The sequence below is a fragment of the Erpetoichthys calabaricus genome, chromosome 1 (assembly GCF_900747795.2).
Source record: "Erpetoichthys calabaricus chromosome 1, fErpCal1.3, whole genome shotgun sequence".
Classification (NCBI taxonomy): domain Eukaryota; kingdom Metazoa; phylum Chordata; class Cladistia; order Polypteriformes; family Polypteridae; genus Erpetoichthys; species Erpetoichthys calabaricus.
Window position 1 is genome coordinate 189,169,652 of NC_041394.2, and position 20,062 is coordinate 189,189,713.

Below are 20,062 nucleotides of genomic sequence, written 5' to 3' on the forward strand. Positions count from 1 at the left end.
ACACTTCACTATGCAAAAACATTCTTTGCTACTGCCAGCTGGAGTGTATGAGCAACACAGGAAAGCTTGGGACTCCAGTGTAATCAATGACTTTTATCATATTCTTGGCATTGTGGAGGACCACAACGTGCAATGGGCAAAATTACAAAGCATTTCTTGAAATGCATCTGCAATTGTGTTGCTTGTATGGTAGCATCAAAACTGCTTTGCATGCAGCATAACCCACTGGAGAGTGACATTCTCATCTATCCACTGTGCAGTTAAACTGATGATAGACATTGGACAAACACTGCAGCTCCAAATTTCAGTGGTGAAGCTGATAGCTGTTATGTCATACAATAAGTTGCAGACATACTTTTTTACAAACTTGTGCATCCTTGGTAAGATAACCTCTGTGACGTTGGTATGACTTGGAATGATGTACTTGGGTCCTAACACATTCAGGAGGTGCTGAAATCCCACGTTATTAACAACCTACAGTGGTTAATCATCAAGAACAATATACTGGACAAACATTTATATTATTTTCACTGTCCGCAGGTTATTGTTTAGACACTTTTTCTTTCCTTGCTAGAGCAAAATTGGCTAATGCTGTGTCGAATTTTAAGGAAAGCTGAGGGTAGAACTTTTATTTTAATAGTCTTGTATATTCAACTCAATTCAATTTATTATTATTAAGTGCACTTCAACCTATGGACGCAGTGCAATATAGAATAATATCAGATACAATAATAAAAATGAAACTTCTTGCAATGTATGAAAAATATACATGCAATACTGTATATATAGGTTGGTTCCAAGTCAAAATTCCAACTATTCTATGTCATTGTGAAAATTCTATTGGGAAATTTCTTGCCTGTGGTGCAATGTCACTGGATAGGCTACACATGTTTAAATAAAATACACTATCAAAAAGTTCCAAAAATCTCCATAACTCACATCAAATCACTGTTTCTTCTTCTTAAGTGTTTTCTTCATGTACATACCTTTTTATTTTTGCTATTGATGATGGTGGTCATATCCATAACCTATGTAATGACTTATGTAATTGTAAAACATACACACATGAATATGACCAACTGGAGTTAATCTGAATGTAATAGTTTAAAGGCAACCTATTAGGAATAATATACAAATATCTATGCAGTTTTCATAATTGAAGTAGAATGTTCTACACTGGGCAAAAAAAAAAATTTTATGCATACAAAATATTAAATGTATATATTTATTTATTTAAAGAGCTTCTGTAAAAGTCTAGTTTCTCCTTGAGGACAAATACATTACTATCTATCTATCTATCTATCTATCTATCTATCTATCTATCTATCTATCTATCTATCTATCTATCTATCTATCTATCTATCTATCTATCTATCTATCTATCTATCTATCTATCTATCTATCTATCAAAATGACCTCATATGAAGTAAAGTATAAATTTCTCTTCAATTCTTTATTAATCACAGGCTCAGAGTTCTACTTTGATAATTAATAATTATCAAATTGTTTGTTTCTAATGTACATTGTTAAAAGCAACAATAACAAAAATTTGCCTGTGATAGTCTCTCCCAAAACTATAACAAACGTTCTGAAACTTGCTACTCTGGCTCTCCTACTTCTCCAACTTCTGCTGCAGAAATATGGGAACAATAAGCTATATTTGTAAGTCACTTTGGATAAAGACATCAGCTAGGGAAATAAATAGGTCTAATTACCTTATATTTTGCAAAGCTATTCTTTCATCTTGGCCTAGGAGCTGTAACTGGCAAAAAATGAAATTTTAGCTCCACAGCTTTGAAATAAAATATATTAGAGACAAAAGACTTGTAATTCAGTAAAATTATAGAATTGGTCTGAATATTTTTGCCAGCCATTGCAATAAAATATGCAGTGCCTTGCAAAAATATTTAGACCAATTCTATAATTTTATAGTTGGGTTTCTGGTGTTCCTGGAAGAACAAGCTGTCGCACCAGGGCTGCTAATGCTGGCCTTTGATATCATAAAGCATTGGCTATATGCATAAAGGCGTGCAATTCCTCATTCAGTTTAAAATTGTATACTAACCTTAGGAACTCAAATAATGAAAGATTTTTTCTTGAAACTTCAAAGATTTTGCACATCTTATTCTGAATGAGAAAGGAATGCTCTTTTTAAACTCCAACAAGGAACTTTCTGTGCCTTTTAGTGTAATTACTGCTTTATGAAGTCAGAAGCTGATTTTAAAGTGGACTGCTTGAAAGTCAATGATTGTACTGGAATAGCAACTTTGATTTACTCTTAGCTTTAGATAATACTTACTGATAATTCTTTCCATTGTTTCACATCTTCTTACTTCATTCACATATTTTCTTTGGAAGGCATTCACATTTTCATTAAGCTAAAATATGCAGAAATAACAACATATTTCAGTTCTCCATCTAGCCCAAACATTCCTATAGTTCATTGTTTTCCACAAGTGACATTACACCTGCAATTTGCTGTAATACATGTATAACAAAAAAGTATGAATTATCATAAGCTGCCCTAATTTGCGGTGTTCATGAGAAATGTAATGATTTATTTCATGAGGTACATAATAAACAGGAATAGGAATAGTTGTGTCAAACATTTCAATTTTAATGAAATAATATCATTTTACACCTTCTGATAGGAGTCCATAGAGACCAAGAGCCCTAGTAAAAGATCAAAAATCAAAAATAACATCTCGTAATCACTGATCTTGAAATATTCTAAAACAATAACCCACATACTTATGTTGGAAATTTGTCATTTTTAACTTTCTGGGAGTTGCTCTTAGAGGGTGAGGGCCATTGGTAAAGAATCAAATATCAAAAATATTATCATATTCGTAATCAGCAACCTAGAAGCAGCTTAAAACAACATTCTACATGCCTATATTACTGATAACATTTTTTTCACAGATTTGTGAAAAGGACTAAGTTTGAATTCTTGTATACGGTCATCCCTCACCTATTGCGGGGGTTACGTTCCAGAGCCCCCCGCGATAGGTGAAAATCCGCGAAGTAGCGACCTTATAGTTATTTTATCATTTATATATATTTTAAGGCTTTATAAATCCTTCCCACACTCTTATAAACCTTACCGCCTTATTAGGTTCACTTACAACTTGTTTTGCGAGTGGGATTATTAGCCCAGTGGCCCTGTGAAGAAATATAATTTCTGCTGCTTGCAATCTCATTGTTTTTATTACTCATTATCCACAGCTCATAAATTTAGCCTCTGCCTCTAAAACAAGTCGTAACCTATTTTTGTTGAGGATGGTAGAATGACTGATCTTGTGGTATATTGCATGGCACATTAAAACCACAAAAAGAAAATAAATCTATCAGAGCAGAACTTACCTATTATTGTAGGTTATTTATAGCTACTATACCATCATATTAGAGCAAGAATGCAAAATTAAACTGAATGCTATTTTCTGTCAAAGCAAGAGCCAGACTTGTAAGATCTCAAAGAATAGCCCAAGGATTACATCAACAGCAAACGGAACAGAAATGAGACTTGTACAGCCACATGCTAAGAAGATAAATTCCTAACAGTTGCAATAATCATTTTGATGCATGAACCATTAAAGATGCCTTAATAGACTGTCATTATGCCATCAAATGTGAGGTAAATGGTGTCCTACACATGTGATCTAGCACCTTGCCAAAAACTCATTATATTCTACAAATAATAAAAAATTTTAATAAACCTTGATCAAGAATGCTGAAAAAACAATAACACTGTTTTGAAATATATGAACTGGTGAAGTTTATGTTGTCATGAATTTTAATTAATATACTATGAATATCTGTCGAATTACTGTCTACATGTTTTTGGATTAAATACATCTTGAAACACAATTTACACTATGCTGTATTCAACACATTTTTAGGACTTTTGGTGGAGAACAGAGGTAATAAATATTATTTGTAATACATAATTCAATGTCTGTAATTTTAATTAATGATGATAATATATTAGTCAAACATTGTACAAAGAAAAATGAGACAAACGTCAAAACTAAAGGGCAGGTTCAAATTATCTTGAATTGACTGGTGCACATTAAAGTTATTAAATCAATTCTCAATACTCACATCTCTAAACTGGACAAGGCCCAGTTCTCCTAATTCTGCTATGCAGCTGTAAGCTGTCTCTACTTGGAGGAAGATTTGAGCTAAACACATCTCCTCACTTCGAAATAAGGATCCTGATGTCATCCTGAAGTCTGAGACAAGTAGTTTACAAATGAGGAGTATTTACTTTCAGTATAAAATCTGTAAAAATCACAAAAGAAATATATAATAAATAAAGCTGTAAATATTCAAAATTAATTAGAAGTACAAATAAGGTAAAATCCACCTTAATAAAAGGACAAGTGTCTGTGTGTCTGCCCAAATGTCCAAGACATAGCAACCGGATAGACACACATGCACTGTAAATGTTAAGGCTGAGGTCTATGTTGATTACATAGATTTTAACATGTCTTCGATGGGTAGCACAGCTAGTATGAATAAAAATCATCAATGCTGGACTGGAAAATAATGATTATTTTATATAGCATTTTCCATGGTGAGCATCATCTTAGAACAGTATGTATGAGAATATGCTGTACAACAACTTTCACAGAAATAAGTTATTTTTTATAAAAGTACTTTTATAATGCAGCACAGTCAGGCAAAGTGATTTGCTAACAGTAACGAAGTGATACAGAAGTAGGATTTCAATATTTGAGCCTGAGGCTTTTCATCCAACGGATGCCACTGCCAGAATCAGAGATTTATCACTAACCATTGAGTCTTTGTCCACCATTCTTCTGGTTTACCTTGCCCTCAGTTCCTCTATTTCTATTTCCCGTTGAAAGCAATGTCTCCTACCTTCCCTTCCAGTTTTTTTCTTCCCTTAAAATTACACTCCATATTTGTAAGCTGTGGGACAGAATGAAATTATCCATTTTTTTCTATGGATAGAGCACGAGTCCTGGTTTAAAAATACCAACTAAAAATGTCTCAATTTCAACGAAGAGGCTTATTGTCAGAATGCAACCTTTGTATCTTATCTGATAAGATAATCCATCACAGACCAAGTAACACTCAGAGACAGCTCTTAGAGGTACTGGATGGACACCCAGTTTGAACAAAGGATCATAACTCAAGGATAAGTTGATGAACAGAAGTTTGCACCCATTGTCAACCAAAAGGATGTTCATCCAACAAACCAATGGCAAGACCTCTATTCCTTCCCTTTAAAACTCTTTTCAAAATCCAGATCCCCACTTCCTCCATCAAACTCTCTGCTTAGCCTGCCTGTAGTTTCTGCTTGGTAGCAGAGATCCAGTGCTTATTGGTTGTGGTAAAAACAAAGGCTAAAGCAATCCCTTCCATTCCAAACGGTATCTGGGGCTGTACTAAAAAAATGCAACACCGTCTGTAACAGGATGAGGGTAAGGGGTGCCATTAGTTCAAACATTTCTAAAGATGGCAAGTGTCTGAGCAAAGGAAAACCGTATACATAAAACACACGTGTTCATCTTGATGAAAATGGTAACTGACTGATCACTGGTTACCCAGAAGACTGGAAGAGAGTGTTTGTACTTTAAAAGAAACTGCAGTACTGCCCACAACCAGAAAGTGCAACCAAGGTGATGAAGGAGACAAGCTTCTAAAACAAAGAAATAAAGTGTGGTGAAGATTCTTCCACGTATCAGGAGAAAGCCAACCGGGGAGGGAATAAAGCATCACATACACCAGAACTATAAGTACACCTACTTTGACTGTGAGAACAATTAATGGTAAGTTAGTATATAAGACATAGCCAGATAATGTATTGTAGTATTGGTGTAACTGTAACTAAAACATAATAACCTTGTGAAAGGTAATGTCTTATTATTATTAAGTTTCTTCCTAAATAAGCAAGAATCTCATTCATAAATTAAACAAATGTCATATATCTGATATTCCTGCTGGAAAGGCAAATAGAGTTTCCTCACTCAACCTACAATAATTTGGCATCTCCCTTTGTAGGCAGGTTAGTTACTGCTTTAATAAAATGACAGCACTGCAATTAAATTGATTATTAATTAACTAAGTGATTTATTGTCCTACAAAGTATATCCTTCTAATGTCCTGTGCTCTCTGGACCTGGTATGATGTTGAGAGGCGCTTATGTTTCTGCCTAGCTTGGTACTCCCAAACTTCATTTTTCTATAATGAGACCTTTAGAAATGGTGATTACAGTATTTTTCCCCTCACATCTGGGTCTAAAGACTCTAGGTGACATTTTTGATGATTATTACACTCATTATATTTAAATTTTTCTACTTTTCTATCTCTTTCTTTTTCTGTGTTTAACTCTGATCAGTCCTAAGGACATGTGGTATACTGTTGTCTTTCCCGCTCCCTTTTCACCCATTTTGTATGTTTCACTCATTAATCCCTGCTAAGAAACCAGTCTTCAAACATTATGCTATTAAATCTTTCTACCACCCCCTCTGAGTCTGCTCTGTCTGGCACCTAGACCTTAATCTGTACTGTTCTGCTGTCCTGGAATAAAACCTTTAAAAATATCTCTTTGGCATACTAAAATCCTAACCATCAACATATTCAGTTTGCATTTAGACACCATCTACTATATATAATATCCCACACTGAAGATTTGCCATGTGTAACCTGTGCCTCTTAAAAACCTTTTATATATTTTTCCTCAGACTCTCAGAAACAAGACCTTGCAGACAGACTTCATCTAGTAAAGAATAAGAATACATGGCACTGTAGAACTTACTACTTATTAAAAAATATAAAATACATAATAGCATAAAATTCCTTAATCCATTTCAGAGTCGTCCAAAGCCTAACCCAGGGGAACAGGAACCAACCCCTGAATGGCGCATCAGTCCATCACCACAGCTACTCACACACCATTTAACCAAGCATATGCGTCTTTGAAGGTGTGGGTGAAAAACCAGAACATACTGTATGAAAATAATCATGAAAATGTAGGAACACAGACATAAACAGTGAGAAATTAGTCTTGGGTTTCAAAGCCAAGATGTTTTATCATTAAAGAAACAGTGCTAAAAACTGCACCACTGTGCTATCAAATATATTTGACAACATAAGAAATTTCATGTTATATAACATTCTCAAACCCACTTAATCTATACATGGTTGATGGATGATGGGGCCTATCTCAGCAGCACTGGATGGCAGTCAAAAACACAACCTTGCACAGGGCAGCACTAACAGGACCCATTTACACGCACACCTAAACAAGGAACAATGTGCATTAACCTTACCTATACATCTTAGAGGACAATAAAATCAAATACAAACATTGGAGCAATATGCAAACTCCAAATAGATACTGCTCAGGTGTGAAGTTTGAAGTCAAGACACTGGATCCAGGAGGTAGCAGTGCCACCCTCTGCAACACCATTCGGTATATTTATAGGCCTATGTGTATAATTTTGGTATAGGATATTTTGCCATTACAGAAATGCATATATTCTTGCCTGACAGATATGTGATATCTGTAATGGCATTCAATGGAAATTTCTCCTTTTACTAGACTATTAAGATATATTTATTCAGACACACAATTTAAGGTTCAGAATTTCAATCAATAAATTTGACAACATGGCTTGTTTTAATAATTAATTTCTAAATAAACAAAAAGAAAAATAGACAAAGAAAGGGAGTCAGAAGCAGCTGACCATATGACTGGTGTAATATTTAATTGTCAGGTTCTATTCTTAGGCAGTTCACATTCTAAATTTGGAATGCTGTTCAATATCTGTTGCAATCTCATAACTATATTGACTTATTTTCTAATACAGTAGCATAATGTTCTTTTTAAGTAAAATTTTTTCTTTGTATACATTGCCATTAGGTGATGTTAAAAATGTAAATAGAGTGCATACACCTGGGTTTTGTAACTTTAAAAAAATACTAGCAAACACTCTTAAGATCAGTCTTTATTACTGGTCTATCGATTTCAGCCTCAGGCAACAAATTTGTTTTCCTGTGTAATTAATTTTTTGTAGCTTCCAAGTAAGTGGAATAAGTATTTTTTCCTTAATATCATATAATATGAAAGTGCTACAAATTCATGTTTATAATTCAAGAAAATGAATTTTCTGTATAAGAGTTAATTAACTATATTTGAATATTTTTGGTTTCATCTGTAATTGGATGTCAGTAGTTCCCATACATTCTGGTGAGAGTATAGCAGCTAGCTAGCTAGCTAGCTAGCTAGCTAGATAGATAGATAGATAGATAGATAGATAGATAGATAGATAGATAGATAGATAGATAGATAGATAGATAGATAGATAGATAGATAGATAGATAGATAGATAGATAGATAGATAGATAGATAGATAGATAGATAGATAGATAGATAGATAGATAGTTGGTGAAGGTAGATGAGTTTAAATGCTTGGAGTCAACAATACAGAGTAGTGGGGATTGTGGAAAGAGAGGTGAAAAAGAGAGTGCAGGAAGGGTGGAATGGGTGGAGAAGAGTGTCAGGAGTGATTTATGACAGACGGGTATCAGCAAGAGTGAAAGGGAAGGTCTACAGGACCGTAGTGAGACCAGCTATGTTATATGGATTGGAGACGGTGGCATTGACCAGAAAGCAGGAGACAGAGCTGGTGGTAGCAGAGGTAAAGATGCTAAGATTTGTATTGGGTGTGACGAGGATGGATAGGATTAGAAATGAGGACATTAGAGGGTCATCTCATGTTGGACGTTTGGGAGACAAAGTCAGAGAGGCGAGATTGTGTTGGTTTGGACATGTGCAGAGGAGAGATGCTGGGTATATTGGGAGAAGGATGCTAAGGATAGAGCTGCCAGGAAAGAGGAAGAGGAAGGCCTAAGCAAAGGCTTATGGATGTGGTGAGAGAGGACATGCAGGTGATGTGTGTAACAGAACAAGATGCAGAGGACAGAAAGATATGGAAGAATCCGCTGTGGCAACCCCTAACGGGAGCAGCCGAAAGAAGATAGATAGATAGATAGATAGATAGATAGATAGATAGATAGATAGATAGATAGATAGATAGATAGATAGATAGATAGATAGATAGATAGATAGATAGATAGATAGATAGATAGATAGATAGATAGATAGATAGATAGATAGATAGATAGACTTTATTAAATAAGTAAAATTGGGTACAATCTAAATGTTCTATTTAGTTGCATTAATGTGCCATAGTTCTGCAATCAGCTTTTCAGTATTTTCAGTTAGAAACCCTCATGATTTAAACTGATACTTTTATTTTAATCAATACAGTTTCATAATACAGCTTTTCATCATAAATTCTTGGTATCAAAAGATTATATATTGCTTAGCCATTATTGACTTGCACACACCTACTATAATAACCTGACATGAGATACACTTTTACCATACAGCAGTTTTGTAAGGATATTCAGAAAACAATGGAAACTACTGTCTTCATTTAAATAATAAAAATAAAGTGAATACAACTAATTCATGGTTAACATATACACCATACTGCGGTTGGCTGGCGCCCTGCCCAGGGTTTGTTTCCTGCCTAGTGCCCTGTGTTGTCTGGGATTGGCTCCAGCAGACCCCCGTGACCCTGTAGTTAGGATATAGCAGGTTGGATAATGGATGGATGGATGTTTCTGCTTTTGGTGTTTACTTGATGTTAATGTTGATATATTTTAATACTGTTCTTTGGTAGTTGTACTGCCTGACAAAATATGTTGATAGATAATTATCTTAATGTAATTTAGTTTTATGTCATTATTTTGCTGTTTTCCCAGTAGCCCAATTCATTGTGAAATGCAGTGTCTCTCTCTTACTCACTCACACAAGATTTAATGGAGGGCATCTTCTTCCTAGCCAGCCCTCCACTGCCACTCTGATCTTCCAATGTTCCTTCAATGCAGCTCCACAGATCTTTCTCTGCCATGGCTAACATCTGCTCATTTATGCCGTTGGCTCCATGTCACACCACTCATTGGTTGGAGACAATACTATCTGCACTCTCTTTCCCCAAGAACCTTCCTAAGACTCACCAGCAGATGTCTACCGACACCAATGGAACAGAGGATCGGTGGAGTGTGTTGCAAGTTTGATCACACACACACATACACACACAGATCCTCTGTACAGCTTCTTATTATGGCTTTACCCCTTCTGATAGGTTAGGTCTATGTGGCTCAACCAGAATTTTAATTCTAGAAATATCATTGATAACATGAATAAATAAAATCTTGCAAATTAAAATTATTTTTTATTCATCCTTCCATAGGGTGGAGTGATGCTCTGAGGCTAGGGATATGCACTGGCAATCGGCAGGTTGCTGGTTCAGCTCCTGTAAATGCCAGAAGTGGGCACTTGAGCAAGGCCCTAAACCTGCAATTGCGTCAACCTGGGTATGATGTTATTTTGCATCGAGCCCTGCAAGCAGATCCTACAATTTAAAGGGAAAACTTGGAGGATGATGGCAGGATTGGCACTCCAGCCACCATAAAAAAACTCAACACTGTTCCAGTGTGGTGCTGAGGTGTCACCCACTGTACTCAGTCCCAATCCAGGTGGTTTGGCATGTGGAGGGTGCGGCAATGTGCTATCAGTGCATGCTCCCAATCTCTCTCTCTCTCTCTTCCATTATCTGAACCCGCATGACTGCAGGAAGCTGGGGTCTATACTGACTGCATCTGGCACCAGGTAGGACTCATTTCAGAATGAGAGACCATTCAACTGCGGGGTCTTTTGACACACCCACGCTTACTCAGACCTGGTTAATTTGGAGTAGCTAATTAATCTCACAAAGAGTATATTTCAGATGTGGAGGGAAACCAAAGCACCCTGGGAAAAATACATACACCTGACCAGCTTTCGAATCAATCCCATGACTCTGGAGCAGTGACACAGCCATACATAAATGACATTATAGAAAGGTATCTGATTCATTTTCACAAAATGCAAGACAGAAATAAGAAACAACTGTTTAGTATTCTTATATAAGATAGAACAAAAAAGTTCTTTGTTTGCAACCATTGTGCACTTCTGCCCACCCCAAAAGCTAAAAACTGCTGTCAGATTTCTTAATGAAAGCTTTTATACTCTGTTAAAGCACATGTGTTTAAATCTGGTGAGGCTGAGATTTCAGTTTTAAATGAAATACTATTTGCATCATCATTTTTGAGGTTTATAAACTTCAAATTCTACAGTACCTTTTGAAACAGAAACATGCTAATTACCTAATGCTTAATTTATTTTTCCCATCATGTCTTGCTTTCAAGCATTGCTGTGAAAATCATTAGGACAAACATCCCAGAAGATTCACGTGTTGACATTTTTTTAACAAGAAAAAGAAAATCGAACACAATATACAGTATAAGCCAAAACAAATTAATTACTTATATTAGTAAGTAATCATTTAAACTAAACGTTCTGACTAACTAAATAACTTGGGAAATTTTTACAAAAATATTTACATAATTACATAGTTACATAATATGAAATAACATTTCCAAATATTCTTAATCTTGACTCTATTCTGGCAGCTCTGGCCACAAGGCAATACCAGTCGTAGACAGGGTACCAGTCCATTGCAAACTTAAAAAATCTACTTTAAAATAGATTTTACGGTATTTCAGAAAATCTTAAATGAAATCTATATGATGTAAGCAGTTGTTTCTTTTTAAAATCCTCTCTGTCATCATACTTTCAAACTAATTTCTATAATTTTAATTTTAAAGGAAATCCACAAAGATACTTACCTTACTGCTCTGTAGACTACACAGTAGTGTAATTCAAGCAAAGAATGAAATCAGACACCGTAAAGGCCTCCTTTCTTTCTTAGTTTTTTTTTTTTTTTAACAGATTACCATATTAATTTATGCAAACGTTTAAAGATATCCAGATTCCTGATCTTATCTAGAGCTGCCTGGATTCAGTTTACTTAGTTATGGTAGAAGAAACTGACGTCATTAATTGGCATACCAGTAATGTTTATAGCTTAAGTAAGAACAACCTCTCTGTAGAGCTGGAGTACATTTTATTGTGTTTTGTCTTGGTTAGATGGCTTGGATGAGTCTAAACATTTTGAATCTTTATTTTTTGATGTTTGAAGCATCTAATTTTAATTACCGGAATGTGATTTAAAAAATACATTTTAGATTTTGATCATTAATTACACCATGCAATGAGTTAAACAGTCTAAAATGGAATATATTGTATTTAAAACTATTCAAATACAAAGCAAAGCAGGTACTGCATGGATGACATTATGTAAAATGTGTAGACTAGCACCTTTAACATTTCAACAGGAAAAAATAACAATCTGTACTGTATATAGATAAAAACACAACTGAATCATAATTTAATTAATTTCATTAATATAGCACTTTTCTCAGTACTCAAAGCACTATCCACACAGGGAGGAACCAGGAAGTGAACCCACAATCTTCTTACTGCAAAGCAGCAGCACTACCACTGCGCCACATGTGAGGACATCATAAGCATTGAGGAATTGTTCAGGTAAACAAACTGTCTGTTCTAAATAGACTTTATGAGGCATAAGTTGCATGTTTGGCAAATTTTCATGTAAAACAAGACTTTTCTTCTTCATAGTGACAAATAATAGCCTGTTAACTCCAAGAACAACTTGTAATAATGTTATGCTCAATTTACAAGCTAGTTAAAATGTTAATGATGTGCGGGGTGACTTTTCTGCAAAAAAAATCATGCTGGCTGTAGGGGTTTTTCCCATGCTTAATCTTTAATATTATACTGAAGAAAATAATTAGGATTCTAAATATATGTTGAGTCACTTTAAAATTATTATTTAAAGATATGGAAATGTGCATTGCTTTCCAGCTAATCCCATATAGTTTATTTAGGGAACTTGGGTTGGGGGTGGTGTTTTTTAAAGCCCAAGTCATACCTAACTGTTTTCATTATAAACAATGAGTTTTTTTTTTCAAACATCTTTCCACACTGTGACCTTCACTTCTATTTACTAAACTTCTAATCAGCCTTGTTATTATGTTGCCTAGTTTATATATATACAGCACTGCAAGCCATCTCTTTCTTGTCTGCACTTGCTTTAAAGAGAGCTTGTTTATGGCATAGCAGGTTTGAACTGGTGCTGACTTCCTTTAGTTCTTTTCTGAATATATGGTAGAATCACTTTGGTCATTATTATACTGTCATTAACTCATTTTATAGTGACTTTAAGCAGAATTCAAATATGGGCAGCACAGTGGTTAAAGCTTTTAGATAGCCTCTCCATGTCTTTATTAAGTTTATGTAACTGGACACAGTGATTGGAGCTGTAGTTCCAAAGTCTTAGAATTTAGGGTTTGACCCATTTACTCTGTGCCTGGATTACACACTGTACATTTTCTTGTATTTTCTCCCAGAGCCCAAGCCTGCTTATGTTAAGTTAATTGGTAACTCTAAATTGTTTCTGTAAGGATTTGTGTGCATCATTCCAGAAACTATGATGGACTGGCATACTGTAACATCAAGAGCTAGTTCCTGCTTTGCATATAATACTGCTAGAATATCCTCAGTTTGCCTGCTTCTCTATAACAGAGAGGCAAAGTATTTCAATTAATGGATACATTTTATGCACTCTGATAAAAAATGAAAACCAAATATTTCTTTTATTTTAGATCTTGCATATCACAGCTTCATTTTGAACAATTTTGACTGTATTTTGTTTAATTATAGAAGACACGGTTTCAGAATATTATTAAAGATATTAACAGCTATGAAAAGATGTGTGTGTCATTAATCACAGTTGAGTCAAAAAATGATGTGTGAGTAATATACATGGCTGCGGTGGACTGGCGCATGGATAATGGATCAATGGATGGATAATATACATGGGGAGCAATTTCCTTTTTTATTTGTATTAATTTTAATTAAAAGCAAATAACAATCCATACAATGAAATCAAACTTAACAAAACCAAAATTCAACCCCCACCCAAAAGAAAGAAAGAGGGGAGAGCCAGTCAACAAAGCAAATCTTTGAAGCAGCAAGGAAAGATGAGTATCCTTATCCTTGATATAGAAGATTATTCTAAAATGTTATTGATTAGATCCTGCCATATTTTTAAAAAGTTTTGAACAGATCATCTGAGTGAGAATGTGATTTTTTTTTCAAGCACCAGACCCAGTACTGATCCCTGAGGAACACCACTTTTAACATGCATTTTATAATATACAAAATATGGATCATAAAGTATGGTTCATAATAAAATTTAAGTTTCAAAGATAATTCACTTTAAAATTGAGTCTCAACAAAAAAGCACTACTCAGAATTAGCAAGAAATACAGTATATTTCATTAACAGTGCAACATTAGATAGATAGATAGATAGATAGATAGATAGATAGATAGATAGATAGATAGATAGATAGATAGATAGATAGATAGATAGATAGATAGATAGATAGATAGATAGATACTTTATTAATCCCAAGGGGAAATTCACATACTCCAGCAGCACCTTACTGATACAAAAAACAATATTAAATTAAAGATTGATAATAATGCAGGTAAAAAACAATAACTTTATATAATGTTAACGTTTACCACCCCTGGGTGGAATTGAAGAATCACATAGTTTGGGGGAGGAACGATTTTCTCAGTCTGTCAGTGGAGCAGGACAGTGACAGCAGTCTGTCGCTGAAGCTGCTCTTCTGTCTAGAGATGTCACTGTTTAGTGGATGCTGTGGATTTTCCATAATTGATAGGAGCCTGCTGAGCGCCCGTCGCTCTGCCGCAGATGTCAAACTGTCTAGCTCCATGCCAACAATAGAGCCTGCCTTCTTCACCAGTTTGTCCAGGCATGAGGCATTTAGAGTGCTAGCATTCAAAAATGACCAGTAGTACAGTTGGTGACATACCCCAAGATGCCGCTCACATTTTCATGTTAAACATTTACACAACATTCTTTGAAGCAGATAATCACAGTGAATTTTAATATGGAGAATTTCACCAAGATTCTGTTTGTTGAATTTTCTGCATTTATGTTACTGAAGGATGTAGTAATCTAAAAGTGAAAAGCTGAATGAAATGACATGATACTGAAATGTAAAACTGGTATGGAAAGGTAAGGTCTGAAGGTGAATACAGGAAAGCTCAAGGTGCTGGTTAAAGACAAAGGGAATAGAGGGAATGGAAAAAGTAGAAGAGGTTGGGTACACAACAATGCAACAAAAGTTTTAGGTAGCACTTCTTGTTTGAGCATGGAGTGCATACATACCGATTAGCCTCAACATTCAAAGCACTGACAGGTGAAGTGAATAACGTTGATTATCTTGTTAAAATGGCACTTGTCAAGGAGTGCGACATACTAGGCAGCAAGTGAAAAGCCAATTTTTGAAGCGGTTTTGTTGGAAGCATGAAAATGTGCAAGTTTAAGGGTCTTAGCGTCTTTGACAAAGACCAAATTGTGATGGCTAGATGACTGGATCAGGGCATCTCCCAAATGGCAGGTCTTGTGAGGTGTTCCTGATATGCAGTTCTAAGTGCCTACCAAAAGTGGGCCAAAGAAGGACAATCTGTGAACTAGCAACAGGGTCATGGTAGGTCTAAGGCACAATGATGCACATGGGGAGTGAAGGCTAGACTAGACTGTCTGGTTTGATTCCACAGATCGCTGAAAAACTTAATGCTGCCCACGAGAGAAAGCTGTCAGAACACATAGTTCATCACACCTTGATGCATTTGGGACTGCATAGCCACAAACTGCTCAGAGTGCCCATGCTGAACCCTGTCCACAGCTTACAATGACCATGTTAGTGTCAGAAATGAACTATGTAGCAATGGAAGAAGGGGGTCTGGTCTGATGAATCACATTTTCTTTTTAGGTCATGTGGATGGGTGGGTGCATGTGTGTTGTTTACCCAGGGAAGAGATGGCAGCAGGATGAACTATGTTCCCAAGGCAAGCCAGCAGAAGCAGTGTAATCCTCAGAGCAATGTTCTGCTGGGAAACCTTGCTATGTGGCATTATGTGGAAATTACTTTGACACATACCACCTACCTAAACATTTTTGCAGACCATGCATACCCCTTAATGGCAAAAATATTCCCTGCTAATGTGCCCTGCTACACAATTCTTCAGGAACTGTTTGTGGAACACGACAAAGAATTCAAGGTGTTGACTTGGCCTCCAAATTCCCCAGATATCAATGCGATTGAGCATCTGTGGGATGTGCCTGAAAAGCAAGTCTGCTTCATGGAGACCCCATCTCACAACTTACAAGACTTATCTACTGCTAACAGCTTACCACAAGACATCTTCAGAGGGGTTGACGGGTCAGAGTTGTTTTGGCAGCAGAAGGGTGACTTACACAGTATTAGGCAGGTGGTTTTAATGTTGTGGCTGATTAATGTATATAATTATAGTGGCATTAGCTGCTGTGTGAAGGCAGTGAACTTGATATTTTTAGTAGCGTTGACTAATAAAGTATCTATCTATCTATCTATCTATCTATCTATCTATCTATCTATCTATCTATCTATCTATCTGTCTATCTGTCTGTCTGTCTGTCTGTCTGTCTGTCTGTCTGTCTGTCTGTCTGTCTGTCTGTCTAATGTAATTGGGAATGGAGTGGTTTTGCTCATTACAGTAGGTGAAATGTTGAATGTAAACTGAGGGCAATCTTACACTAAAAAATCCCAGGAGAAAGTATAAAGATCATTTGAATATGTAAAGACGTCTGCTCAATACTGAAGGGAAAAGCTCATACAGGCTTTGTCAGGGACTGATTAGGGTAAGGTAGTAGATAGTAGCCAAAAGAAGTTGTCACATAAAGTGATGCATTGGTAAGAAGTTTATATAACTGTGATCAGGTGGATACTTTGAATTTTCCACAAGAAGAAAAGGACAGAAATGGAGTAGAGAGAAAGGATTAGTAGCATAGAAAAAAGCCATATCAAGATCAGGGACAACGTAAATTTATCATCTCATGGAAATGGAATCAATCTGGTCATATACTGCACATTACAAAAACAACAACAAAATGATCAGACAATAGAAAAGAGAAAGACAGAAAAGTGTTAATTCTCACTTGCTGCCTGCAATCCTTAAGAAAGTTGTATAATGACTGAGTAGGTTTGGAATTAATTCTGAACCCACTCAAATTCTCAGCAAATGCAGCTGAAGAGTGTTGTATACACTGCTAGAATCAATGTATAAAATACTGACTAGATTTAAACTTTCTTCAGATGTTAAAAAATGTTTAACATGACATGAAGAGATACTGTTAGGACCATTGCTTGGGAGATAACATAGACTGTCACAGAAATGGATGAGATGATATGGAAGTTGTGCGGCTTGACATAACTAGAATGGGTCTTACAAATTCAAATTTGTAAGACTTGTAAAATGAAATGGAAGCAATCTGCCAACCTCAGTTTACCCTGATAATGATTATTAAATGGGCTAGTCCTTGGGTCTCTGTCTGGCTTCAATGAGCAATAAGTGAACTCCAGGACTGTGACAACATCTGACTTTGTTTTTAACTTTCTCTGTTATAATTAACCGTGAACCAACTAACTAACTGGAGTTTTGGTGTTCCTCTCCTCTGTTATCAAGTGCGCATAGTTCAACAATTATTTAATAGACAGATAGTCCATCCATCCATCCATTTTCCAACCCGCTGAATCCGAACACAGGGCCACGGGGGTCTGCTGGAGCCAATCCCAGCCAACACAGGGCACAAGGCAGGGAACCAATCCAGGGCAGATAGTGCTGGGCTCTATTCATGTTAATCAGTTCCAAACTAATTTGCATCTTTATGTGCTTGGATTGTTAATAAAATTTGGATTTGCATTTTACCTAAGTGAGAACTCGTCACAGCACACTTACAACAATAAACTTAATTGAAAAAAATAAAAATAAATTAATGATTCTGCACATGAGTCCCTACCTCCATGCACCAAGACATTTTTGTTTAAACCACCACATCCTCTATTTGAGACTGCATGGCTTTTTCATGAGATATTTTGGTTTTCTTCCCACATCCCAAACTCATATGGTTATTTTGTGAAGGTATAATTTAGTATAGATGTGTACAAGAGTGTGTCTTACCAGGGGCATAGCCAGAAATAGATTTTAGGGTGGGCCTGTGTAAAAATGGGTGATTTAGTTTTTTATACTGTATAAGGGCACATTTCCAAAAAATAAATCTATTCATACTGTGTAGTGCATTCACATAACTGAATTATTAGGACCATTCAAAAGCTGAGCAAAAATTATCAAGGCAATCAGGTCCCTACCTGTCCTGTAAAAGTTTAGGTCAGACACACACGTCGGGGTTTTAGATTGAACTGGTTGATGATTTCATCACGATCTAGATTTTCAGCAAGATTGTGTTCAAATAATAAGTTAATCAAGTGGCTGATACAAACTGATGACAATGATGATCTCAAACACGTCTGGATCCGATTAATGGATGAAAAAACTCTCTCAGCTCTCTTAAGTTGTACTTGGAAGTGTGACCATTACTCACAACAAAGCATTAACATTAAGGGAAAATGTCCGCAGGGCAGTTGTCAAGCACCTCCAAAAGAGATGACAGCTTTTGTTGTCTTGTTTCCACTTTTCTGTTAATTTGTTGGACAAACACTGTGTATTCTGCATCCTAGATATTTATTCTATATAGCTAAACGAAACTTTTTGAAAAACCTTGATATTTCCGTTTATTTTGCCATGTCAAAAATGGTCCCTCAAAATATTTCTTGGTGTTTGTCGAAAATACTCAGTTAAGCTTAAGGTTCTGTTAACTGTCTAATAGGGATGGGAAGATCGATACCACAGTAATCGATACTTCGATACTCAAAGTGTACTCATTTGGTATCGAGTACCATTCAAAAATATTGATTACTTCTATTTTTCTGTAAGATAGGGCAGCGAGGTTCTTGCAAAAGGCATAGAATGTATTAACACACTTTCCACGACCACGTATTGAAACGGGCAGACGAGCTGTGACGCAACAGCGCCATAAACCGAAGCCCCTTGCACAAGTGCAGACTGTACACCAATCGCACACAGAGAGCTTAGATGTACAGTATGCTGCTTTTTTTATAGATGGAAAATAATACAGCCGCCCAATGCAATATTTGTGAGAAGAATCAGCTGTACAGTATAGTGGCAAAACAATCAAGCTATTTAAACATTTAAAAAGCACACATGCTGTTCAATAGAAAGACGTTTGTAAAACATTAAAGCGATGCAAGTCTGAAGCCTGGTGATTTAGTGCAATCAGTGCCAGATAAGGGATGTTGTAGGAGAGTTTTCAAAGATGCACGAGACGTTATTCTGGTAACTCTGCCGCTAGCAGGATTATGTAGAAGGGGGTTTACTGAAGACTTTTTAGTTGAGTAAAATATTTTACCGTTTATCACTCATTAATACTTATGAAACTTAAAGCCCGTTGTTAGCATAATGGAGGACAGAATAGTGAAGCACAGCTCTCAGGGCATTTTGTCACGGGCTCTGTCCATTTTGTTTGATTGTTCCTGCCTTGCACCTGCAGAGGCAAAATATGATTAAGAATAAAAATGTCAGCATTATTTTGTCTAATACAAATTTGAAACTTAACTAAATGTAAACCTAATGTGACAAAATCTTTCTCAATAAAACAGAAGGGCAGAATATAATAGAAAATGCAAATGTGGGAATATCATTTTTTTGTAAATGTTAGTGTTCTAAAGGGATCAGTTTAAGTACATTTGTGAACTGATTGCCTGTTTTACATGTATTAATCAAATAACCAAATCTTTATGAAAACGTAAAAGTTAATATTATCTTTATTAGATTTGTATGTTCATTCTTTGCTACCCGGATCTTTCCTGCATTGAGTTTACATGATGTCCCTGTGGCTGTGTAAATTTACTCCGACAGTCCAAAGGATGCACAGTTTAGGTGAACTGACAAAGCTAACTTGGCTATACTGTAGTGTGTTTAATGTGCTTGCCCTGGGATGGATGGGTGCCTTGTCCAGGGTTTGCTCCTACCTTGTACCCAATGCCAGCTGGGATAGGCTCTG

The 20,062-nt window shown here is 35.9% G+C and overlaps 1 protein-coding gene across 1 annotated transcript in view; it reads right to left on the minus strand.

The window, feature by feature from the left end:
- The window catches only part of LOC114658215 (V-type proton ATPase 116 kDa subunit a 4-like), a 62,541-nt gene extending 50,681 nt beyond the window's left edge, over positions 1-11,860 (minus strand). The window contains exons 1-3 of the mRNA XM_028810342.2: positions 11,770-11,860; positions 4,102-4,281; positions 2,300-2,378 (exon numbers count right to left, since the gene is read on the minus strand). Of these exons, the coding sequence (XP_028666175.1) occupies positions 2,300-2,378; positions 4,102-4,224 (202 nt within the window). The 5' untranslated portion in view covers positions 4,225-4,281; positions 11,770-11,860. The remainder of the gene's footprint in view (positions 1-2,299; positions 2,379-4,101; positions 4,282-11,769) is intronic.
- Positions 11,861-20,062: the final 8,202 nt, after the last annotated feature.